The 26654-nt window shown below is 31.6% G+C and overlaps 1 protein-coding gene across 2 annotated transcripts in view; it reads left to right on the top strand.

The window, feature by feature from the left end:
* The window catches only part of Fur1 (Furin 1), a 126930-nt gene that overhangs the window by 33708 nt on the left and 66568 nt on the right, over positions 1 to 26654 (top strand). For both annotated transcript variants that reach the window (XM_070633913.1, XM_070633912.1), the window contains exon 2: positions 25194 to 26129. In XM_070633913.1, coding sequence (XP_070490014.1) covers positions 25575 to 26129 — 555 coding nt within the window. In that variant the 5' untranslated portion in view covers positions 25194 to 25574. The remainder of the gene's footprint in view (positions 1 to 25193; positions 26130 to 26654) is intronic.

The following is a 26654-nucleotide window of genomic DNA, read 5'->3' as shown; positions in this document are numbered from 1 at the left end:
GAAAATGTGAAAAATCGAACTTTTATCGTTTTACCGACTTTCTAGAATTCAAACTAATCAAATTTTTGCCAATTTGTGCAATTTAAAGTCAATTATGACAGAGAAACTCATAAAAATTAACAAATTTAATCTCTAAATCCCCACAATCTCACCCCAAACTCAATTAACAACCATCATCCAACGACAAACATCTAAAACCACTAAAAAACCTCATCAAAAACTCAAAAACAATCAAATTCCACCCTAAAAAAGCAACAAACATTCTACCAGCATCATTTTTCCATGGATTTCCTCACCTCAAAAACTTTTTTTCATTTTTAATTAAAACCACAAAACAAATTTAAAGAACAATTCACATAGAAAGAATCTACAAGGTGGCAAAAGCAAAGTGCAGAATGTAAAAAAAAAGAATCTGTAAACTTCACCGTTATTGACTTTCAAAAAAGTACCTGCCAGTCATTCAATCTGAGTAGAAATAACAACAACAAAAAAAGAAGTTAATGTTCTTTTCACAAAACTATGCAATAAAAATGGAAAATATTTTGCCATTGCAAACAAAACATAACATGAGAAGATAGAGTCAGTGGTGGACAACCTGTGTGCTGCGACACACGGATTGTTTGGATATGTCATGAACCGTACATCATATACGGTTTCGATCGAGGCTTACCATCGGTCTAAGACAGTGATGGGCAACTTGTGTTTCAGTCTACGCTTACCATCGGTCTAAGGCAGTGATAAGCAACCTGTGGTCCGCGGCACACTAGACTAGTTTGCCTTCAAAAAATGTTTGGAACTGCCAAGAACCATACAATGTGTAAGGTTTCAGCCTAGGCATACTCCACAAACAATAAAAGGTTACTCACCACTGACACACAGAGAGAGAAAGGAATGAGTCAGGTATAAAAAAAGAATCCATCGGCATGCTGTCCTTGAAATTATAGCAGAGATAATTCTCCGAGTCAAAGATTTCCGATGAAAAGATAATGTTTCATGTATTTTGAAATATTTTAAGAAGCGCCAGTTTGGTTCTATTTGAATCGTTTTTTAGTTCCCTTTTTTTCATTCCATTTTCGAATCGAGAACGTTTCGCCAACTGTAGTGTACCATAAAAAGAAATCATTGATTTTATTTATAGCGGAGTTTTGGATAATGAGGGAGCTTATAACTTCACTTTGATAGGCTGGCGGGCTGGGTAGATGGTTGAGTCACGAGATCTCAGCAACCAGACATCGTAGAAAGTTCTAGTTTGAAGCATTAGCTGCTTGCCATCGAATTATACCGGTATTTATTGGTCTGGAAGTGCAAATCCATTTCTTTGTACGTTAATTAATGATTTTTCATTTCATAAACAAAAGAAAAACATTTTTAAAGCGTTGCTTTCAATAAATTTAAATTTTGAGCAGCCGTTAAAATATTTGAATTTTAAAAAACCGTTAGAAAATTTAAGTTCTAAGAATCTGATTTTTCAGCTAAAATTCAAAATTTTGAAACCCGTTAAAAGTTCAAAATTGTGAAAACCGTTAAAAATTCAAATTTCAAAAAGTCGTTAAGCTTTCAAAAATGCGCTTAAGTCACCCAATATGGCCTAGTACTTCTGTAACATTTTTTTTACATTTTTTGATGATATCGCAAATGCTATAAATGCTGGTATTCATGTAGATATTCTTCGATCTCATTTCTTCATCTTCTTTTTAGTGGATTGCTTTCCTTTCAACATTTCTTATTTCTTTTTTTGAATATTGTGTGTTAAATAGAAATTTTATGGCTGATTCTCTCGCTGGCTATTATATTTTATTCAATTTTATGTATATCTTTTTTTATTCCTTACTATGTGATTTAAATTTTTTATGATGAGAATGCAAAAAACATACTGTGATTATTGGGTATGATGATTTCAGATGAGGTCACATATTGAAATTATTATTAAAACCAATTTATATTAATGAGAATGCTTTCAATTTAGTTGTTATAATAATGTGATTTTTTTTTTTCAGAATTATTAAATTTTTCGGTTTGCTTTGAAATTGGTTTTGTGCTTCATATGTTGATGTGAGAATGTTGTGCTGAATGGAAGCTGTATGACTGGATAGTCGTGTTCATGTATGACCATTTATATTCCATTAAAAAGTTAAAAATTCGCAAAACTGTTAGAATTCAAAATTTACAAAGCCGTTAAAATTTCAAAATTTACAAAACCGTTAAAATCAAGTTCAAATTTCAAAATTTACTTTTAGAAGTTCAAAATTGACAAAACCTTTAGAAATTCGAAATTTACAAAACCGTTAAAGTCTCAAAACTTACAAAACCGTTAAAGATTCAAAATTTACAAAACCGTTAAAAATTCAAAATCTCAAAAACCATCAAAAACCCAATTTTCAACCCAAAATGCTCAATTCCACCAAAAAAAACTGCCAAATTTCAGACAGCTTCTTTCTTTTTATTATCCGACAGTTCAAAAGGGTCAATGCAATTGACAATAGAATCTAATCACAGAATTCTCAATATTTATTCACTTAAATTCCTATGAAAACATAAAAACAAGCAAATTGTCGTACATAAAATTTTAGAGAAAACGATTTTCACAGCTAAGAAAAAAAGAATATAAAAAAAAGTTTTCAATTCTCTTGCTTCTTAGCTTCCTACATCGTAAGACAGTTGATTATATCGCCTTTGGGGTTGAAATAAAAAATAATAACAATAAAAGATCGAGTGATAAATTCATTTGAAGAGGATATTAGGGAGCGTTTTCTTTGCTTCTTGGTGAGTTTATCGGAATGTGTTGATGATCAATTTAGAAAGTTGTTTGGGATTTTTGAAATGGGAAACATATTGCGGACGGATATTGAGTTTAATAAGCTGATGACAGGGGATTATTGTCGATGTTTTGGAGTTTTGTGGATTTATAGAGTATAATTTGAATTTACTGATCGCAGTAGACTAGATTTGATAGAAATTGATCAAATTTTGCATTTTTACCGGATTTTTGAAATTCAAAATTTTCTCACCTCGAAAAGTTTTTTAACCAAAAATTGCATAAAATAAGCTCAAATCTTCATTATTATAGCAAAATATTGTGTAAAAAAGTGGCAAGCATTGATTTTTAACGGTTTTTGAAAATTCAAACTTTTTTCTTCAAAAATTTTCTCACCTCGAAAAGTTTTTCATCGAAAAATTGCATTAAATAACCTAAAATCTTCATTATTTCAGCAGAATATCGCGTAAAAAAGTGGCAAGCATTCATTCCACATAATTTGAGATATTTTATCGCCACATAAACATTAAAGTTTACTCTTAACCTCAAATAATTTTTTTCCAAAAAGCAGTCATCTGTACAAGCCATAAATTATGGATTCCTGAAGCATTTTTCAAAATTACTCTCGTACATTTCTTAATTAAATAATGCAACATTATCATCAATTAGACAAAATGAACATTAGAGCACATTTTTCCAATAAATTTACTTAAAATAAACGATAGAATCCTTTTTTTTTTCGTTCACATTAATAGCCTCGTAAATTATTTAGCGACTTTTTATTACTTAACATTGCTTGCGTTCGCACTTTACTGTTGTGTCTCATACCATACCGAACTCAATTTTCTATGGAAGCGACATAATTTTATTTATTTTTCTCTTTTCAATGTCATCATCGATATCGGCAAATTCATGCTTCTTCATCCCTCAACTTACATAATATTGTCTCTTTATTGTTTCTTCTTCTTCTTCTTTTTTACAAGGAAAAAAGAGATCCTCAGCTTCTGTAAGTGATACATGGCAATTTGGGAATATTTTTCACTCAGTAACGTTCACTCATTTGCATTTTAATGTAATCTTATTAAAGAATATGAAAAAGACATTTGTAAAACGATGTTTAAATTTATGGAAAAAGGAAGATGTCGAGGATGAGAGTCAGGGGCGTAACTGGAGAGTGGTGGGAGTCTGGGCGGTGCAGCACAGTGTTTCAGATATTTCATAGAGAACAAAAGGGTGCAAAAGTGAATTTATAGTCAAATTTAAATGGTATTTAGGTTTAATCCTGGATGAGGATGAGATTCTGGAGCGAAGCTAAAGAGGAGTGAGTGTAGGGGCAGAGCAGCATAATGTGGCATGGGTATTTAGGGTTGATCCTGTAGCACTATTCACAGCAGATTGAAAAACTTCCCTTAAACCCTAAATGCACTATCCTAATGTGATTGGAAGAGCCGTAACTAGGGAAGGGTGAGTGTTGGAGCTTAACTAGGGTAGGGTGGGAATCAGGGGCATAACTAGGGAGGGGTGGGACTAAGGGTAGTGCAGCACAGTGTCTCAGCTCTATCACAGAGAACAAAGTGTGCTAAAGTAAATGTACATTCAAATTTGAGGGGTATTTAGGGTTAATTCTGGGTGAGGATGAGAGTTAGGTTCATAACTAGGGAAATGTGGGTGTTGGGGCGGTGTAGCACTGTGCATCAGCTCTATCATGGAGAACAATCGAGGCAAAATAGATTGTATAGTCAAATCTAAAGGATGTTTAGGATTGATTCTGGGATATCCTCTATTTGAAATTGAAAATAGTCCCCTAATCCCTAACTATACCCTCCTGATAAGATTGGAAGGTACGCAACTAGAGAGGGATAGAAGTAAGGGCGATGTAGCACAATGCCTCAACCCTATTATAGAGAACAAAAGATGCATCCTAGTATATCATCCACAACAGATTGAAAAACGTCCCCTAACCCCTAAATACACTCCCCAGGCATGTGATTGGAAGGGACGTAAAACGAGTGAAAATAATATAATAATGTATGAGCACTGGTGTTGACAATTTGATGACTTTCCGTGTTAAAGCAGATATAAATTGTCTGTTTTATGGTAAAAAAAATAAAAATTTGTGGGATAATAGGAAGAACCAAGAAGGGGAATTGGATATTTATCAAATTGTCATTCATTCCACTTCTGTTTAATGTCAATAAAGATAGAACCAATCTTCAATTCCAATTCACTTTGATGATGTTTACATAGTTTATGTATGCATTCTCCGAGATTCATCATCATTTTGGATGTACGCCTGCTTGTGCATGTATTTATCATTTTGTGGAGTATCCAAAAAGTCATGTGAATTATTTAGGCGACATCCATCTAATGAATGAAATTCTAATCTTATTTATGACTTTTCTTCTTCCTCCTCTTCGGTGTGCTCTCATGATCATGTCTCGGTATTATTATTTTTCTGTAGAATCAAGAATCAAGTTTTATTGCTTGTTCCAGCCCTTATGATAATTTTTCTTATTTTTTATGTCTCGTAGACTTTAGGTCAAGTGATATTGATTGGTGATTATTTTGTGAGTTGTTGATTTACATTAGGCTTAATTGGGAAGTGTGTCTGTTTGATTTTGATTGATACTGGGTTAGAATTACTTGCTTAGGTAATTGAATCGTTAGGAATTCAAATTTAGAAAAGCAGGTACAGGTTCAAAATTATAAAATTTGTAAATAGTTCAAAATTTTGAAAACCGTTGAAAAATCATAAAAAATTTAAAATTTTGAAAAGCATTAAAAATTCAAAATTTTGAAAAGCGTTAAAAATCCAAAATTTTGAAAAGCGTTAAAAATTCAAATTTCAAAACATCGTTTAAAATTGAAAATTTTGAAAATAATTGAAAATTTAAAAACTTTTGAAAATCGCTAAAAATTCAAATTTTTGAAAACCGTTGAAAAACCATAAAGAGTTCAAAATTTTGCAAAGAATTTAAAATTCAAAATTTTGAAAAGCGTTAAAATTCAAAATTTTGAAAAACTTAAAAGTTCAAAATTTTTCAAAAACGGTAAAAGTTCAAAATTTTAAAAATCCAAAATTTTGAAAACCGTTGAAAAAAAATAAAAGTCCAAAAGCTGAAAATTCAAAATTTAAAAACCTGTAAAAATTCAAAAAAACCTGAAAACCGTTAAAAATTCAAAATTTTGAAAACCGTTAAAAATTCAAAATTTTTAAAACCGTTAAAAATTTCATAAAAAATTCTTAAATATTCTCCTAAAATTCCCCACCAGGGCTCAATTATATTCATGAATGTCGCATAATCTTTTGTAATGTGGTACACCGGTTGCCATAAAAATCCATTTGCTGTATATATGCGGCGGATATAAGCGATTAAACATAATCAACATGACTTCTCTTCTTGTTTTTTATTCATCAACACATCTCAAGTTTCTTCTTGTTGACTTTCTCAGCATTCTCTTTTTGAAAATTAAAAATAAACATATCATCCACATGTGTCATTACCATGTACTGTTTAAACATCTCATTGACAATAAGGTTGAGGTTTTTTCTGTTAGATCTTGTGTCGCTCATATCTTAATGGTGCTTCTTGGAATGACTATATAAATTGATTGGGATGCGCACATGCAATTTCATCATGTGTGTTTATTCAACTCTTCTTCCTCCACTTTTTTTTCAAAAGACAGCAGTGAGAACAGCAGCCTAAGAGATTAATGGTCTTTTTTTTTTGAATTTATTTTTTTTTTTTATATTTCTAAAAATAAAATAAATTTTTTTTCCTATTTCATAATATGATTATAGTTGCTTTTTGAAGCGTGATCGTTTCATTGTACTAGGAAAAATGTAAAAAAAGTTCATGTTTGTTTATATAAGATGAAATATCTTATGCTAGTTCCAAATAAAAAATAAAATAAAATTCATAATTCATCTCGCAATACTTTTTGCTTGATTATTAAATTGTATGGTGCTGCACACACCATGTAATGATGAAAAATTATGAATCTATCTACTTTATACTTAATAGAATTTTAAATTAATGTAATTCTTGTGTATCTTGTGTATGAGAGCATATACATTGTAGATAATGAAAGTGATGTGAGGTTGAGAGGAATTTTGATGGGTTTTTGGGGGTTTTGAGCGCATTTTATTAATTTTGACCTGGATTAGAGCTGCAGCAGAGACGGCTTCATTTCCCCAAACCTTAGTTTAACACCCTCTGGATCACACCATTCCTGTATTCATAATTGTTAGTCAACTAATCAAAATCATCTTGAATTCGCTAAAAACAGATTAAAATTTGAATGAAATGCTTTTCTGATTTCACTTGTGAAGTATGTGATTTCATACAAATTTTATTTTCTTAACGAACTTTCCCGAATTCATTTTGGCGTTGACCACTTAAGAATCAAGCCAAATACTCCAATTAGAGGTACATTTATTGGGATTGTGAATGAGGTTAGGTTTCAAACCCCAACCCCTCAATTTTTCGGCTCCGACAGTCAATATGACATCAAAATTGAAGACCGAACGCATTCCCAAGCCTATACCATACTTGAATTACAAAACAATTCCAAGCCATTCCATTCACCTTTTTTTTCTTCAAACCAAACTGAACTCAATCTCACCTTCGCAACGAGCAATGCCAGCATATACTGCCTTGAAAATGAAACGAGATCAATTCATCATAATCATACAACAATTTTATTATTCCTTTATGTATATCTCGCACTCTTTTTTTCTGTGGAAAATCTTTGATTCGTGATTTCCTACTTACTACTTACTTGCTTATGATAATACACACAAAAAAAAGACTATAATGTACACAATGTGTGCCACTCATTTCTGGATTGATCGTTAAATAGTTTAAATCGTTTACTCTATAAAAAAAAAATAACTTTAACTGTTTTTGTTGAATTTTTCCTCTCGTACTTCCAAACAAACAATAAATCTTCCAATTACATTCGCTTGGAAAATATGTACAGTATATTTATATACATTATATGTGCTCGTATAACTTTTTAATTCCATGAAAAAAAGAGAGAATCTTGATTCTAATGTGAGTTTACCATGCAGACATTAAAAAAAAAGTTTTTCCTTTACATCCTTCCTTCTCACTCTTTCATCTTTTATTCACAAGAGTGTGAAGAAAATTAAGAAAGTTTTTTGGAAAAATTTGATGGGGAAAATGCGCATTTTCTGGATTAATTGAAGAATTTTCCTTCAAAGTTGATATATCAAGCATTAACGGTCATTATGAATTTGAATTCAGGAATGAAAAAATATTTGAAAATTTAACGGTCATTATAAATTTGAATTTACCAAAAAAGTGTTTTTAAAATTTAACGGTCATTTTAAATTTGAATTTGCCAATGAAAAATGTCTTCAAAATTTTACGGTCAAAATAAATTTGAAAAATTATTAGTCAAAAGTTTTGAAAAAATAACGGACATATTTAATTTGAAAGCGAAGTTTAAAAAATATTTCATAATAACGGTCAAATTAATTTTTAAATTTGAATACTCCAAGTTAGTAATTTTGAAATTTCAACAGTCAAAAAAATTTGAAATTTTAATGGTCAAATTTATTTTGAAGATTTAATTTTGAAATATAACCGACAAATTAAATTTGAAATAAAGCATAAAAAATTCTAATTTTCAAAATTGTATCGACTTTTTCATTTTCAAAAAATGTCAATCAAAGTGGACAGTCAGCCAAAATCCCACCACAAACTCATTTTCCAAGCAAAAAGCATGCACTGAAAAATATATCTACATTGAACACAGAAAGTGTATTAAAAGGAAATTTTCTTCTTTAATTATGGATGCTCTGTGTTTGCCACACAAAAAAAAAAGTAAATTTTACTTGATATGTGAGAAAGGAATTGGAACGAGAAAAAAAAATGAATTAATTAACTTTTTGATTCACAGCACACAAAAAGATGAGAGGGAAAGCTGTTTACATCAAAAATTCATTAAATTAAAAAACATTTTTTTTTTTCATTCATTGAAAAATCATTTTCCATATCATATTTATGTGGGGGACTTGGTCTATATTCGGTTTGAAATTTATGGCTTAATATGAGCTTGATGAGCAAGGAGTGTTAATTGTTTTTAAATAGTATTAATTGATGACAAATTGTTATTTGATTTTAAATATTTACATTGTATTGTTAGTTTGAGGTTATGTCATGACTCATGAGAATATTATGTATTAACTCAGTGGTGGGCAACATGTGTGTTGCGGCACATTAGTGTACTACACTAGTGCGACACCAAAAATTCTTGGAAATGTCACGAACCGTATGTCGTGTGTGGTTTCGGTCCAGGCTTACTACCAAGGTGTGTAGTGACAAATAGCAGGTTGCGAACTACTGTGCTAATTGATGATCTTAGTTCTTAGAATTTATGAGGAATTGAGAGATTCAGCTACCACAAATGAACTTAAATTTGTGATTTGTCAGCATTAATTTGATGAATTAAAATGACTTTGTGGCTTAGAGGGTTGGTAGATGTACAATTACAATTCCTACCACAGCAATCTAGAGTTCGAATCCTAGTAGAAATTGCCAGTCTCTTGGCTTTTAAGAGTGCTTTGAAAGTACATTAATTGATTTTTTTTTATTTTGATTAATTACAGCAGGTTATTATCTTTCAAATGGCATAAATCAAGTGGTCTATCCAGGGTGAACGCGAGGGGTTTTGGTTAACCCTTCCACCCTCTTCCTGAATAAAATCATTCAATTATATTTTTTTTTTCTCGAGAAGCCTAAAAATTAAAGGATTTTGTTCAAGTGAAGAGATGAAGGGTTAACCCAGAATTGCAAAACAGGTTCCTGTGACGGACAAAAACCGTACAAATTAATGATAATTTATATGATTTTTCCTCGAATTATTAATAATTTGTACGTTTTGCCTGTCACAGGCACCTGTTTTGCAAGTCTGGGTTAACCCAACCCTTAATCGGAGATAGAAGGGGTTTTGGTTCAACCCTCAGGGTTTGAGTCCTCCTCTTGGATAAAATCTTTATAGAAACTCTGGACAAAAACCTACAATTTTATTATCTCAAATGAAAAAATCACAGAATTTGAAGGATTTTGTCCAAAAGGAAGAAGAAAGGGATAACCCCAATCACACGAGGGATAAGAGGGGTTTGGGTTAACCCTCCTTCACTCTTCTTGGACAAAATTATTAAATTCTATGGTTTTTCGAGCAAAAAACTATAGAATTGAAGGAATTTGTCCAAGAGGAATGAAGAAAGGATCAATCCAAATCACTTCCAATTTCTCATGATTGGCCATCGGCTGAACATCCCTTCCAGAATACACACAATAGCTTCTCACAATCAAATAACACTATCAATATCAAGTTGTCAATCCACATTTCGCACCATAAATTCCACACCCCCAAAACAGCAATTACTGTTAATCTTTACAAGTCAACGACCATCAAAATGCAAAAAAACTGTGAAAATTAATTTAAAATTTTATATTCCATGTTAATTCCACCCCTCAAAATACAGACAACATTCATCAAAATCCAAACCCTCAGTTCACACCCCAGTTTGTTGTTGTACGCAATTATATACGATGTGTGTGTGACAAAAAGCAATTAAATCCTCAACATTATATAATTAAAAAATAAAAATAAGAATTAAAGTAATTATAAGTATTAAAGTTTGCCGTCTGCATTTTAATTGAGTAATTGTTGATGATTATGACATTTTCAAATATCTAAGCTTCATTAATATGATGCTGCTGGCAATTCTGGGAATAATGGAAAGTTAACAGAATAATAAGAACAAAATACAAGTACAGACGTGGCCACTCGTGACCGACGGTAGCGCATTGTCCCCGCAAAAAATGATGAAAAGTACGAGAAAATGTTGAAAAATTTGAGATTTGAACCCATGAACCGAGACGATTTCGAAATAAATCATCATTTTAGGGGTTACGTAAAAAATACGTACGTAAAACACAAATACGTACGTAAAACAGAAAGACGGACAGACAGACAGACGGACGGACAGACAGACAAACGGACGGAGAGATTGATGGGCAGACAGACCGACGGACGGACAGACAGACGGACAGACAGACAGACAGACAGACAGAAAAATTGCGTCCAATATCGTTCCTTTTGGAAAATTCACTAAAAATTACCATTTAAAGTTAATTTTAAGTCTTTTTCTTTAATTAAATTTTTATGTAAATGAGGAGAGGATTCTCGTTATTGTGAAGAAGCTTATGCCATTCAAGTCACGAACTATAAATTTGAAAAAAAAGGCACAGAATTAAAAAGCTATTGAAAAAAAAAATCTTTGATTAAATTTTTCTTAATTATTGGGGGTGTCTAGAGCTGAATATTAAGTGATTATATGGGAAATATCAGAGTGTGGATTTTTCAAAAAGCGACCGTTAAATTTTTTCAAAAAAAAAATTTTTGACGACAAAATTCAAATTTTTTTGACCGTTATTTTTAATTTTTCTTTGTAACGTAAATTTCTAATTTAAAATAAGTTGAGTTCGAATTTTCGAAATTCGAATGTCGAATTTGAGGCACTCTGGAAAATATTTTTAGAATATTATCCAGACAGCTTGACGATGCCTGTCTAGATTTACAACAAAATTGTGGAAAACTCCGTCAGAAATTATGAACAATTTTATAAAGCCACACATCAAAGATTCATGAGCAATTTCCGACATAGTTAAAAAAAAAAGTCAAGTAGACTATTCTCACGATTTAATTACATGTATATATATCATAATCGTCAAGCCATGTCGACATATGCAAAAGGCTTAAAAAATTGAGTGTTTACATTGAGTCAGAAAAAGGATGTAAATATGACAAGATATTTTATTCATCGTACTTTGATATAAAGGAACACACACAAAAAAAATATGTGTCTGCTAATTACTTCATGAATATTTTAAATCTTCGTCAGCGGCTTATCATGCAATATTTACAATGTTGTCGGCTGTGTTTGAAAAATTTTTTACTGGTGATGATGAAAATAAAATGAGTTTTTTTTTCTGTTTTTATTCACGCTTTCAATGAAAATGTTTTTCTTTTTTTGTACGCTCGTGAGTTCTTGAGGTTAGAGGTTTTGTGTTCGGGAATTTGTTAGAGATTAGGCTGGTGGAAATTCACATCTTGAGATGTTCTCAGGAAATAGCATTTGAAGCTCTTAAATGTTTGACTTCTAAGAACATTGAAACGTCAAAATAATTCAATGATTCAAAAATAATTCCAAATTGTCAAAATCTGTTAAAATTTTGAAATACTAAAAACCATTCAAAATTCTGATTTTTTGAAAGCCGTTAAAAATTAGAACTTTTGAAGCCAATAAAAGCTTTGAATTTTTGAGAATCGTTTGAAAACTTAAACATTGAATTTTTGAAAAATATGAAAATATTTGAAATTTTCAAAACTGTTTGAAATTTTGGAGTTTTTAAAGAAAATGCAAATTTTGAATTTTTGAGAAACATTGAAAGCCGTTAAGAAATTTTCACTACGATTTACAGTGAATCAAAAATAACTAATCATTATTAAGAAAATTGCATTTTGAAAATCGTTGAATTTTTAAAACGAATTGAAAATTTTGACTTTTTTATAAAACTGTTTGTAGTTTGGAAAAATTATAAATTCTTTAATTTTGAGGATTCATAAAATTTTGAACTTTCAAAAGATTTGAATTATTTTGAATTTTTGAATCAGTTGAACATTTTTGAATTTTTGTCAACCGTTAGGAGTTTTGAATTTTCGAAAACCGTTAGAAAATTTGAATTTTTAAGTGTCGTTAAGAATTTGAAATATGGGAGTTTCCACTGATAATTTTTTCCAAAAATTTTGACTTTGAATTGATATTTCTCTTGATTAGAGAAATTTATATTTCTTGTGATGATGCAAGCTTATGTAAAACGTTAAGATCTATCATTTTGTCTAATTCTGAAGTGTTGTTATGGCTTAATTAGTGAGATATTTTAATTTTTAATGCCCGTTGCTTGGATACACAGGATTGAATTTTTACTTTTGGAGTAGAAATTTCAACCTTCTAGACTGTTTAACTAAGCTTTACAGTCCTTATATCATGTAATTTTTCATATTTTGTAACTTTTTCCAATCAAGTATGCCTAAAACACTCTAATTAAACTTAAAATTGAGATTTTATGTAATTTTTTTCAAAGCAACGCTAATCCGCAAAAACGTACTGAATTTTGACTTCGGTTTTTGATGTAATTATAGCTTGATCAGGATTATTGATGACACCGAAATCATTAATTAGCTAAAAAAAGATAATTCTAGTGTTTCTGACATTATTTGACTAGTTAAAGTTTAAAATTTTAAGAAATCAAATTTTCTAAAAACGACAATATTAGAGACAGGAATAAACGGAATTCAACCAATCGGTGGAAATGTCCATATTTAAAGACTGTAAGAATTTTGAACTTTCGAAAACAGTTGAAAATTTTAAATATTTGTAAACCGTTAGGAAATTTCAATTTTTGAAAGCAATTTGATAATTCAATTGAAAATCATCCAATGAATACTTGATGAATATCTTACTTAATTCTACTTTCACGCTTACAAAAGCAAAATTTGTTCCACAAGCCCCCACAATTTTTCCATCCTACCTACTCTTCCAATTCACAAAGCAGCCACCAGAATCAGTCTGCATTCCAAAAATAAACAATTTCCATTTTTTTTTACAAAAAACAGAAAAGAAAACAACAAATATTCATTCATTCATGCGACATCTGCACATGTATCAAAAGTAAATATTTCCTTCAATTATGTGAAATTTATTTCGAACAGCAAAAAACTGTCAGTTCAGCGATGTCTTGGAATTTATTTAAGCGTACAATAGTCGCGGAAAGGAAAAGAAATTTATTGCACTTTGTCTAACATGTAGCGTGCCATACAAATTGATAAATTGCTTTTTTCTCATATTTCTCCAGCTATCAGGTTAATTACTCATTGTTATCATCATCAAAATCATCACGCGAATTCATTTCCTTCTTCTTTCAATCTTCTTCTTTCCATTTTTCATTTTTCGTTTTAAATTACATTTCGCGAATTTCTTTATGCTGTACTTTTTCCCCTAATTAATGCTGCTTTTTTTTTGTTTATGTGATTTGTTTTCAAATAAAGAAAGAAGAAAATGAGATAAAAAAAGAGAGAAGTTAACAAAATTAAGGTAGCATGTCACTAACTCACGTTTGCAATCTTCAATTTGAGAAAGAAGAACTAAAGTTTAGGGAGGTCAAATTGAAGTGTAGAGTGAAGCGCATTTGAATGGGAATTAATGGGAGTATGTGAAGTATTTCGATGTGTTTTTCATCGACTTTGTTGATTTTTATTTCTATTGAGATTTATAGAGGAACTGTCTATTTGCTAATTTACTAATGAATCTTTCTTAATCAGGAATTGGCTTGAGCTTCTTACTTATTTACTTGCTGGAACCATGCTCAGATTTGGAGCTTAGGTTTCTACAAAAGTCTTCTATCTGACTCTGTTGCTGGCCTTATCACAAAGTTTGTACTTGATCAACTTGATTCTGCTGCTGTCTCTGTCACTTATCCGGACTTTAAAATCTTGGCTTCGAGGTTTGTCTTGACAATCCCAGAGTGTGGCCGTCTCAAATTCGAGTTTTTCGACATTATTTTGTCGAAAAATTCAAACATTTCGAACTCAACTTATTTTAAAATAAAAATTTACCGTCTTTTTAGAGACAGCCATACTCTGGACAGTCCGATTGATCCAGGATTTGATCTAAGGCATAGTTGACAGAACTTTTGATGTTTGGACTTCATACGTCCAAATGAGCACTAGTACTAGATTCCGTACTTCAAAAAAAGTGGAGTCCAAATTCCATTGGAATCACCTTCATATTGGAGTCCTACCAAATCTGATCTAAGTTGTGATGTACATTACAATTACAATTTATATCGCTGTTAACCCTCAATACCAAGTTCTATACTCCATATATCTATCAACATCATCTATCCATCAGTACAGTTACTCAAACTAACACATAATCACATTATTCACATCCTAAATTAATTCACAATTGCTTTCAAAACTCTATATTACAAATACCTAAGCAAATATCCTCCAGATATTAACACACATCTCTCTTACTTAATGTTATTTTAACATTTATTTTTCTAACAATAATTTTCTGGTCTACCTTAAAATTCTCACTCGTGTACTTTCATCAAACTAAAAAGCAATTAAAGGGCAGAGGATCAAATAAAAATAAAGCAGATTAAAAAAGAGAATTATAAACTTAACCTTATTGAAGTTTTTGAACTTGTTCATCTCATATCCACTTAGGTATTATAAACAATCCATAAATTTTTCGACAACTATTTTAGTTTTTGAACGTGTAATGCAGTGTTGTACATAGTTTTTATGGCTATGGTACAACTTATTAGTAAATTAGTGACTTGCTTCCTTGGTTGGAGGAGCACGCGAACCCATTGCCGCGCGGAAGTTGGGTTTATCCTTCGAGAACATCTGGAAGTTCAGAATTTTAAAGATTTTAGCGTTCATTCGACATTCAATCCAGAAATTCCTTAGGCTTAGTAGTAAGCCCCGACCAAAACCCTACACAATATAAGGTTTTGGTCGACATACTAGTGTGCCGCTCCACACAGTTTGGACAACTCTGATCTAACACAATTGTATTTACCAAGGCGAGTCTGCATACCTTCAACTTTAAAGCCATGCTGTATGTCGTCTATTTTAATCCCCCCAAGACTCGCAATCATTAATCAAAAAATTCAATTTAACCAAACTGAATGAAGAACGACCATTCATTCCCATTAAAAGTGTTCTCGAAATTTCCATTAATTATTTGATAGAATAAACCTGTGGTTGATATTGATATCGACCGGATGGATGGATGGATATCTAAATTCTTTTACAAATAAAAAAAATTATGTTTGTATCACGATCGAATAAAAAACGTTGATTGATTGATTGATGAATGATTTCTGGTTCCGATAAGAAGAAATTTCCTTTCTATTTTTATTGCTATGTGGATGGAAAAAGTTTAATTGGAATTTTTGCTCATTGAAAAAGTTTTTTTTTTACATTGTTGTATCAAGCAGGCTTAGGTGAGCTTTACAATGGCACTTTTGAAAACCCAATCTCTTGTCAAGTATGCTTTAAAATATTCAATCAAAATAATTACTTGATAAAATATTTTTTATTTAATTTTCATCTCAACCGCCTTCTTCTCACGAAAAACTCAAACAATTGAGGATTGAAAATTTTCCTCGCATGAGTAAATTTTTAATGAAAATATTGTGTGGAATGTGAGATGATTATTTACTTTGCTGTATTCGTGCCGTGTTCTATGAAATTGAAAAATTTATTCGAGTTGAAATTGATTTTTTGATGTTTTTGATGATTTTCTATGATCAATTTGATGTTGTTCTGTTCTGCTGGATGTTTATAAATTGATTAATATCGTTACTTTGATCTAGTTACCTTAAATTCAATTAATTTTGATGAATTTTCGTTAAAAATTAATATTTCACGTTGTTTACAACTTCAGAACCTTACAATTGTCTCGCATCTTTTCAAAAATCCTTACAAATGTTTGCATCTTTGAGAAAACATTGCATAATTTATTTGAATTTCAAATTTCCGTTGAACTTCAAAAATCATTTGAAATTCAATTTTACGGTCCGAATCTGTAGGCATTCCTCCTACAGCCTTCATTCCGCTTTGATTAATTTGAGATATTCCAAAATAAATTTTATTTTTTGTTGATAAATTCGAGATGTTTTAGGACAGAAAGCTATCACTTTTCATGTCTTCAAGTACGCAACGAAGTTTATGATTAATGTTTTAGTTTACAGCAAATTCATGTTGTTAATATAAAAATTCTTCTTTTATTTATAAATATGAGTACAAAGCATAAATTGTGAAATAAGAGTAAGCTTTTTACATTCGAATTGGGAATAACCCGAAGCTTTTCGTCGGATTGTTACTATGGGCTCAATTTTATGGCTGCAAAATGACACCGGTCTCATATGATCCCAAACCCCTCTGAGGTATTAAGATTTTTGAAGGTATTAGATAATGCTGAGATGATGTTTACGATTTATTGAGGATATTGTTTAGGAATATTGAATTTTAGAGTCATAGAAATGGAAGTGAAGTTCTTGGGACTGGTTGATGACGGAAATTGACGGTTGTAATAGTTGTTGGGTTTGCCATTCCTAACCTGTTCGAAGGGGTGCCACTCTGCTGACGAAGTAGTTTGGATAGGCTTTTGATACAATTTGAGTTCCAGGACTTAGTTCAGGCGATAGCGACGCAATTTAGCGAAGTCAAGGGATACCACAAGAAGGAGTACAGGTGGGCAACCTGTGTGGAGCGCCACACCTTGGTGATATACCTCGACCGAAACCGTACACGGTGTATGGTTCATAGCAGTTCCAAACGCTTCTGGTGGCTTATAGGTTGCCCATCATTGCACCAGATATTACCTTATCTTCAGTATCAGGCTTCCCCAGTTCCCACAATCCCAAATAATGCACATAACCTACAAACGACTCCTATCGAAAATGTCAAATGACGCAACTGTCTTATCGATAAAAATCCTAATCCATCAATAATAAAAAAATATAAGTGTAATAAAAGTAGTTCACATCTTTTTCTATGAATATCTCATCCAATCAATCATCAAGTCATTTAGTCATAATAAATGAAAATTAATTTCAATCGTTGTCATGTTAAATTTTCCAAAAATATACATAAAATATCCTCCTTGTAATCTACTTCAATTTATCACAAAAATGTTTAATATTCTTGAGACAAAGTTTTGCGTTTTGCGGATGGGATAAACAAGCAGATTTTTTGAGGGTAATAAAAGTTTTATTTTTGTCGAAAGAGCTTAAGTTGTTTGGTACGAGAATGGAGATTAAGTTTGAGATGAAATCGATTTTGGGAAATGGAATTGTTGTGTCTATAATTTATTGGAATTTTTGTCTGGTGCATGTCTTCTTTTTGGGATTTGGTGCGTACCCGATCAGCACCAGAGTTGCAAAACAGCCCAAAACCTTACAATTCTTCATAATTTGAATGGTTTTATAAAAAAAACCTTATAAATTATCAAGAATTTGTACGGGTTTCGCCTGCCACAAGTGTCTGTTTTCAGCAACTCTGATTCAACACATATTCAAATGTTGCAACCATGATAACGAGGCAGCAGTATACTTAGAATTAAGTGGCAGGCACTTCGTCATGATGACTACATTTCTATATGTGCTGATCGGGGAATAGAATGTCAAAGTATGAGATTCATCAGCTCACATGGAATGGGAATTGATCACATGGAGTGGGAATTGAACTTTAGACTTCTTGACTTACAGTTCAATTCCCAAAACACTTAAGCAGCTGCCATTGACATGATTTCTGACATAGTCGATCAGTTCTCCCTAACAGACAATGAGCATACTCACCCAAATGAGCATGTTCATGAGTATACTCAATCAATATAGTTGAGCATGATCAAATTTTTGGACATTCTCAAACCACGCTCTTTGACTGCTCGAGTTTCATACAAAATTAACAATTTTCCCCCTTAAATTTCCTCCAAAATTAAAATTCATTCCCACATCACTTGCCTTAAGCCAATTACATGCAATTCAATCGAGCATGCATCAATTCCATCAACATTGAACGCGACTTTCCAGAATTGCCGGATGATTAGCTTTAATTTTGATTGACAGAGACTTTTCAGCCTTAGAATTAATGAGAAGAATTTTAAATTGACAGCATTGAAAGATGCTTGAGACACATGTCAGTGCTATAAGCTATGAGATCGATATCAGTTTCTCCCTTAAGGCTTTACCGTTTTCCAACAATTGCCCGGAAAAAGCAATCAAATGAAGAAATTCTTGGAAGGAACTTTCATTCATAAGAAAAAGGGATATAAATTTTGTTGGGAAAATCGCATTTGAGAATCGAGATGTGAGATAATTTTACGTTTGAATTTTTATAAGGCTTATCACATCAACGTCAGTAAGGTATCAAGAGTTCAGACTGTTTATTTCACACGTTTCGTTTCGTTTTGTGTGATATTCGACAGACCATGTCAGGAATACATATATATACACATTCACGACCTTACTTATCACCTCAATATCATTATTTCATGTCACATTTCCTTCATGCTTCTCTCACATTTTTTTTTTGTTTGTGGATGCTAAGATCATAAATTATTACAACATCAATATTTCACAAATCATTACGAAATGGAATAAGAAGCGATGAATAAAGAATCGCAATGAATAACAAAATTTATCGATTTTCCATTAAGTTAAGCGGAATTGATAAGGAAAAGAAATGTTTGATGGATGGGGGACAGTTGACTTATGACGTCACTGGGTTGGGAAGGTGTTGAGAGGAATCAACTGCATTTTTGGTGCATCATCAAGTCGAGTATGTACCTACTTACTTACTTTGCTGGCTGTACAAATCAGAGTTGCCTTTGACAGACAAAAACCATACAAATTCTTAAACATTTATATGGTTTTTCCTGCAAAACCAGGCAAAAACATTACAAATTCTTGATCATTTATATGGTTTTCCTACAAAACCGTGCCAAATATCAAGAATTTGTACGGTTTTTGTCTGTTACAGGCAACCGGTTTTGCAACTCTGGTGCAAATCAACTGCGATTCATAGCCTCTCTCAGATGACGCCTAAAACTGACTCTCTGTCAATAAGCCCGTAAAAGTCATTAAATCCAAATATTGACAGACATCACTTCCAATCGACCCCAAATCCATATAAACATGACGGCAAACTGTCGTTATTTATTTAACTTTAGTTTACACTCATTTTACCGTTTCTTTTGTGCCTTTATTCATTCATTTACGTTCTGTCCTCTTCTTACCCCCGAAAATTCCTTCATAAGTGAAATATTGAATGAATGTCAAACATGTGTTGATCATTCTTTTCATGTAAATATGTCAAATAGTCAAATTTAGTGCAATCGAGCAACATAATATTGTTTTTGTATTGAGTATTTCTTTTTCTGTTTGATGTTTTTGGACTTTTTCTGTGTTTATTTATGTGGCGCCTAGAGACTGCGGATGGAATGCAGTATGAGTGAGATATTTATTGATATATTAATGACCGGAAAGCGTATTTTGTGAATAGAAATTGATTTTGATAATTGGGAGTAAATTGGTTCATCAAATATTGATGTTGATTTAGTTATTCGGCAGTTTATTGTGGATGCTATGATGAATTTTGAGCATTAGTGGTTTGATATTCAGCAAAATAAGAAGTATGGCCTGAATTTTGAAGCATTTTCTTTATTGAATTTGAGTAATTTGTCTTTGAGCAATTTAACGGATTTGAAAATTTCAAAAACTTTTGCAGGGGAAAATCAACAATAAAAATTCTCCACTTCAGAAAGTTTTTTGGCATTTTCTTGCTCAAAATTCATTCATTAAGGTTCTTTTATATCTCAAAATGTTTAAAAAAGTGGCAAAATTTGAATAACTCTCTATTCACTACCAAAATTCATCAATTAACTCAAAAAATTAACATTTATCATAAATTTCCCCCTCAGATACATCGCATAACCTCCAAGTCAACCCATTATGAATACATACAACCCATATTTTACACAAGAATGCTTAAAAACCTATTAAAAGTAAGCACAAAGCTATAACCAGAATGTCAGCACATAACATGACCAAATTGTGCTGAGTCTATGTGTAATTATATTACAATCAAAAAGAACTTCTTTTTTTGAAATCGCCCCCCAAAAAAGGGATGAAAATTGAGGAAAATGGCCAGAACTATAAAAAGAATGTTAAAAAAATTGTTTAACCTGGAAATAATGGAAAATGATGATTCAGCAAATCTGAAAATAATTTTTTTTACATCCCTCTCCATTTTTTACGTACATATGTGAAGACATAGCAGTGATTCGCAAAAAAAAATATATAAATCCCCTCCAAGCTTCTTCTCATTATTGGATTCTGTTCTGTAATGATAACAGTTTTTTGTTTCAAATAGCACAAAAAACAGGAAGGTCAATTTGCCTGAAATTTGATACTTTTTTTTGTTGGTATGTGTCACTCAACATTTGTGTTTCATCCCCTAAATGCTAGATACAGAGCCTTCTTACAGAAATAATGAGATAAATGGAAGAAGAGTCTCTTGGCTATTTTCGTGTTGCTGCTTGTTTAAAATGACAAATTTAGAAATTGTTGAGATGACAGGTGGAGTGTTGCTATGGGCAATAATGCTGTAAGTGCATGAAATGGAAATGGATAAATTTGAGTAGGATTTGGGATTTTTTGAGGTACTTATTCATTTATTTTTGCTGTATTTGATGCGCAAAAGTTTGAAATTTTGTTTGAGTAGGCTTAAAGCTGGATTGGATCTTAATTTTGAAGATTCAGAAGTGATTCTCATTGTTAAGCACTGAAGCATACTCAATTTACTGTCGTGAGTCCGATCAGCACATAAGGTATTGCCTCAGTGTTGCCCACCATGACAACGAAGCGACATGATACTTAAAACCATGTGACAGTCACTTGGCTAATATAACCAAAGATTGAGAATCGAACCCACATCCTCAGAAATGGACAATCTAATGTTTTTCAGTTTGATGTCTAACCTCATGACCGTTGAGGTCTTACTCATGAGTACCCATGAATTCGCAGATGTGTTTATACATACCTTACCCCAAATCCTCAAATTCCTCTCCAGCATAACCCAAAAGCAATATATCAAAAGATAACAATCATGTATCAAACACCCAACCTCCCAAAAAAACACATCAAAGCAACCTTTGAAAACTTCCCAAAGTCCCCAAAAAAACCACAACAAAAAATAACGATTTTTCATAATTTAAATTACAAATTTTCTAGTTCCTCTTATTATTTACTATTCAGTCTACCTGAGAAAGTTTTCTAATTATTTCTCAATAAAGTCCATTCAAACATCCAAAATCAAAGTGAAAAGGTGCAAAAAAATATTGAAATTTAATTAACAAAAACTTGAGTCCGAAAGAACATTTTTGGGACAAAATATATAATTTGCATGGAATTATCTTTGTTGATCTTACCTTACGTAGAGCATTAACCTGGCCAGGGAAAGGTGAATATTAAAATATTCTTATTTATTTTGCAAAAAAAATGTGCGCATTGAATGTTTAACAGCATCCCAAAGACCGTCCCAGAAAATTGAAATTTTTTAATGTAAAAATTATGCGAAAATGATGGGGTTTGTGCGGAAGTGATGGGTTTTTTTGTGGGAGGGAGGAGAATCTGGAGTCGAATGACGGGTGTGGACTTTGTAATGTCGACAAGTTTTGAGAGGATGGAATTGGTCCAGGTCGGATGACCGGAATGGGCTTTGTAATGTCATGAGCTTTATGCTAATAATTGAAGGCAGAGCTCGAAGTCAACTCGAATTTTATGTGGAATCGAGTCGACTTTTCCATAAAAAATCCAAGTCGACTTTGAGGTCGACCTACTTAACTTTCTTACTTACTGTTTTCGCTGAACGTACAGATCAACTGTGGTCCTTGATAACCCTCAGATGAGGCCTAAAGCTGACTCTATCACTTGCTTATTGCCTGCCAATTACCAATACCAAATCTTGTACTTGAGAGGTTTCCCAAAGTCTCGGTTTCGATGAACTTTTGAGATACAGTTTGAGAATTCAAGGAAATTCTTCGAAGTTTCGATAAATTATCAGGTCTAGATTGAGAAGTCTTGGTGTCAGTCTCGAGAAGCTCTAAATTCTTGTTATATTGACAACATATATCGGTCTTTAATGGGAATCGAACTCATGTCCTCACAATAGAGTGTTTTACAGATATCTGTTCTGATGTCTTAACACTCGAACACATTTGCCTTACTATATGCTTAAATATTGCATGGTTCAGTATCCAAGATTTCACTTTTTTCTGTCAACTCAGCTTTTAAGACTTGCAAATCGAATTTTTAACTTCCTTAAATACCAGAGTTGATGGGGTGGGCTAAAAGGTGCATTCTGAGGATGTATCCTTCCCATAAATCTCAATCTTATGTACCATCACATCCCAACTCCTCCAAAAATCTGGAGAATGAATATTAACTGATAATATCCATCCTCTTTAAATACAAATTCAGATTTATCACCCAAAAAAAAAAGCACAAATCTTTGTCGATGCCGTTATCTTTACAGCAGCATTAATAAAAATGTGATAACATGCCGGTAAAAAAACAGAGAGAAATGCTCACACATAAATGAAAACAAATGTCAAGGAACATAAAAGTCGTCACTGGAATGAGCAATTCATTAATGTGAATATTTTATTGCTGATTCAATGACTGAAGGTATCACTGACAATAAAAAGTGTGACTTTTTTATGATTTTTACTGTCTCTGCCTTTTTTTATTATCGCTATGTTGATGCATTAAGAACCGAGAATGGCAGATTATCACGACAATAACTGTCGATTATTCCTTTTTTGCGTACTGCCTTCATCATTCGATGACCTGGACAAGGCATTTTATATTAATTAGAACAAATAAATTTGCCAAGTATGTACTAGATGGCATCAACATATACGTTAATTACCAAATGATTTAGTGACAAAGCGATGCTGACTCCCACACCCTTATAATCACATTTAACACATATTTATTTATTCTTTGTCATTTATTTTTATTAATGAAATTCAATAAATTCAATGCATGTCCATTGCGTACACACTCAATGTTTTATAACAATGACTCAAATGATTAAGTGACTGTGTCAATGATCGAGAATCAATTTTTCATTATTATTGTTTTTGGTCGCTTAAAATCAATGAGCTGGGTACAGCAGCTTTTTTTTTTGCTATGTTCGAGGAGAAGAAGGAATTGATTAAATTTAGCAGAAATTATTGGCTTTTTTTTCGGGGTCATTGAGAAATAATTGATTGGTGTTTATTTAGTTTGGCAGTAATTTATTGCATTTTTGGCCGAAATAAATTGCAATTTAGTTAATAAATTGATGATATTGATTTAACGGCTTTTTGAAATTTGAATTGCTTTCGTTTAGTTTGCATTTTGGATCGAATAAATTGCAAATTAGTTGATAGATTGACAAAATTGATTTTAACGGTTTTTGAAATTTGAATTGTTATCGTTCAGTTTGCATTTTTGATCGAATAAATTGGCAATATCAATTTAACGGCTTTATGAAGTTTGAATCGTTTTCGTTCAGTTTGGATTTTGTAACGAATAAATTGACAATATTGATTAAACGGTTTTTTGAAATTTGAATCAATTTCGTTCAGTTTGACGAAAGCATTTTCGCTTGTTCGGTGATTCCACCGATGAAATTTTTCACAAAAAATGATTTTTCTCTTAATTCACTCACTTTTTCACTACTTTTATTATCCTATATGATCTATTTTCCTATTTACTACCGTTATAAATTATATTATAACTTTAATATACATTAGTTAAGGAAATATTGCCGTTTTTATGCCCGTTACTTATACTTTTTTTGGAATTTGTTGTTTTTGACATCATTAAAAAGTAAAATTCAGACTATTTAAATACTTTTACAGCTTCTTTGGTGGTCTAAACGATGGTTCCTTTTCTAATGCATCTTAAACTGTGCTTATTTGTAATCAGCATCAAGCTATTAAGCTAAAATTATTAAAAATTCTCAATGTTGAAAAAAAGTATAAGTAACGAAATTCCTAATCCGGGTGAAAACAAATTTTTAAAATCAAAATTTTAAGTTAATTAACAGCAATTCTTATGATTAGAATGCTGTTTATGATAATAAGTAAGTAAATAAAGATTTTTATCAGGTATTCTTAAAGTGTCAACTAAATTAAATGTCATTTTGGCAATGATGAAATTTTAAAGAACACGGATTATACAAGTAAAAATTTTCAAAATTCAACCAATCGGTGGAATTACCGTGTTTACATTTAAAATTGACAAAATATTTAATAAAATACTAAATTGAAGGATTTTCAAGCAATTCTGCAGCATAAATCACGTTTAAGTTGATAAATTATTGCCCAGTGATGTGAAATATCAAATAAAATCAATGCTGCTGCAAGCAAAAAAGTACAAATTTCTATTTCCATCAAATGTTAATTGAGTTTATCTTGTATTTTAATTAAAAACAAACCATAAACTCACTCTTGTAAGCCTCGAAGCTTGAATTACATTGATTTTTCCTCGTTGACCTTTGAAATCTCGTATAAATTTCAATTGTCAAATAGAATTTAACAAAATAAAAAAGTTTAAAAGTTTCCCAAAAAAATAATGCATTTGCCAAGTTTGTCCAAACTCAAAAAAGCTTTCAACATCCGCAAAAACCTTGAACTCTCATTTTTATAGCATACAGCACAAAAAATCATTCAACTAAAATATATTTTTTTTATCTTTTCTCATTGCAGGACTGACCAACAGCAGAAATTCATTTTGGAAAAGGATAAAAAAGCTATTCAATTGACCTACATTGTCATCAATCAATAAAAGAGTCGCCCACAACCCCACAGCACAAAGAAAAAAATAGAAAATAGATGCATCCATCTAGTCAATGATTTAATTCCTCTTTTTTTTTGTATGAAAACACAAAGTCGTTACACAGTCACATGTGCAACAATAAGTTGAAGAACAAGGGAAAGACGAAGGAAGTAATTTCTTTTTTATTGGGATAATTGAAGTTTGATCAAGGAACTACCAAAATTAGAAAAGAATTGAACATAAAAAAGTTAATTAATAAATAAACCGGTCATATCCATAAATATAGCAACACAAAAAAACAATAACAAAAGATGTCTAATGATGAAGTACGATGGTGCGATAATGAGAAAAAGAATGACAGGATTGACAGTACAACTAGTGACAATGTCAATGCCTCATATACATTTCTTTCCGTTTATCACATAAACAACAATAATATCGTCAATGACGACAAATGTAACAATGATGATGATCAAATTAGTGTAATTAATATTCATAAGCACCGTAATATTCATATAAAACGTGATAGTAGACATAATTATAATTTTTATGATGATTATGATAATTCCACTGTATCCGCAACAAGATCAACGTGTCAGCATCATCATTCACATCCAAAACATGATCAACATCAAAAGCATTCATCAACATATAGTAGAAAATATTATCAAATTGTCAATGTATGTTTCATCATTATGCTTCATGTTTTATGTAATTTCCTTGTAACTAGTGTAAATTGTGATGAATTAATGGAATCAGTTGGAGCACGTGGACATTTTACACATACATGGGCTGTGCACATTCCTGGTGGTGAAGATGTAGCCAAATTGGTTGCTGAGGATCACGGGATGATTTTTAGAGGAAGGGTGAGTACAACACTTTTATGTTTTCATTGCCAATTTGGCATGTTGTTTGATACTATGCAATTTTTGTGGGATTAAGGGAGTGTTTGCATCAATTACTGATATGATGACAGAGCACTTTGCGTATCATAAATGAATATTTTTTGTGTTTCAAAAGACTGAGTAATGATTAAATTGGAGATAAAATTGAGCATATTGAGGTTACATGCGTCGGATTAAATTGTGATGAGATCTGTAGACATTATGGTCTTTGAATGATGTTTAAAGTAATGAAATTGCAAGATCTTAAGGCTTAAAATGACATTGAAAATTCCAGTACATTACCTCAAAATACACACATTTTTACGCCAAAATTACAAGAAAATGCGAAGTATAGCCTCAAAATACACATTTTTTGCCAAATTATCAAAAAATTCAGAATATAACCTCAAAAACGGTTTTTTTTTTGCCAAATTATCAGAAAATCCAAAACATAACCTCTTAATATCTTATCTCATATCGATTGAGGCATTTTCCTGCCCAATTTTT

The sequence above is a fragment of the Chironomus tepperi genome, unplaced genomic scaffold (assembly GCF_022539635.2).
Source record: "Chironomus tepperi strain 1889 unplaced genomic scaffold, CSIRO-AGI_Ctep_v1 contig_82, whole genome shotgun sequence".
Lineage (NCBI taxonomy): Eukaryota > Metazoa > Arthropoda > Insecta > Diptera > Chironomidae > Chironomus > Chironomus tepperi.
The sequence above is the reverse complement of the archived record's forward strand: the minus strand, read 5'-3'. Positions and strand labels throughout refer to the sequence as shown.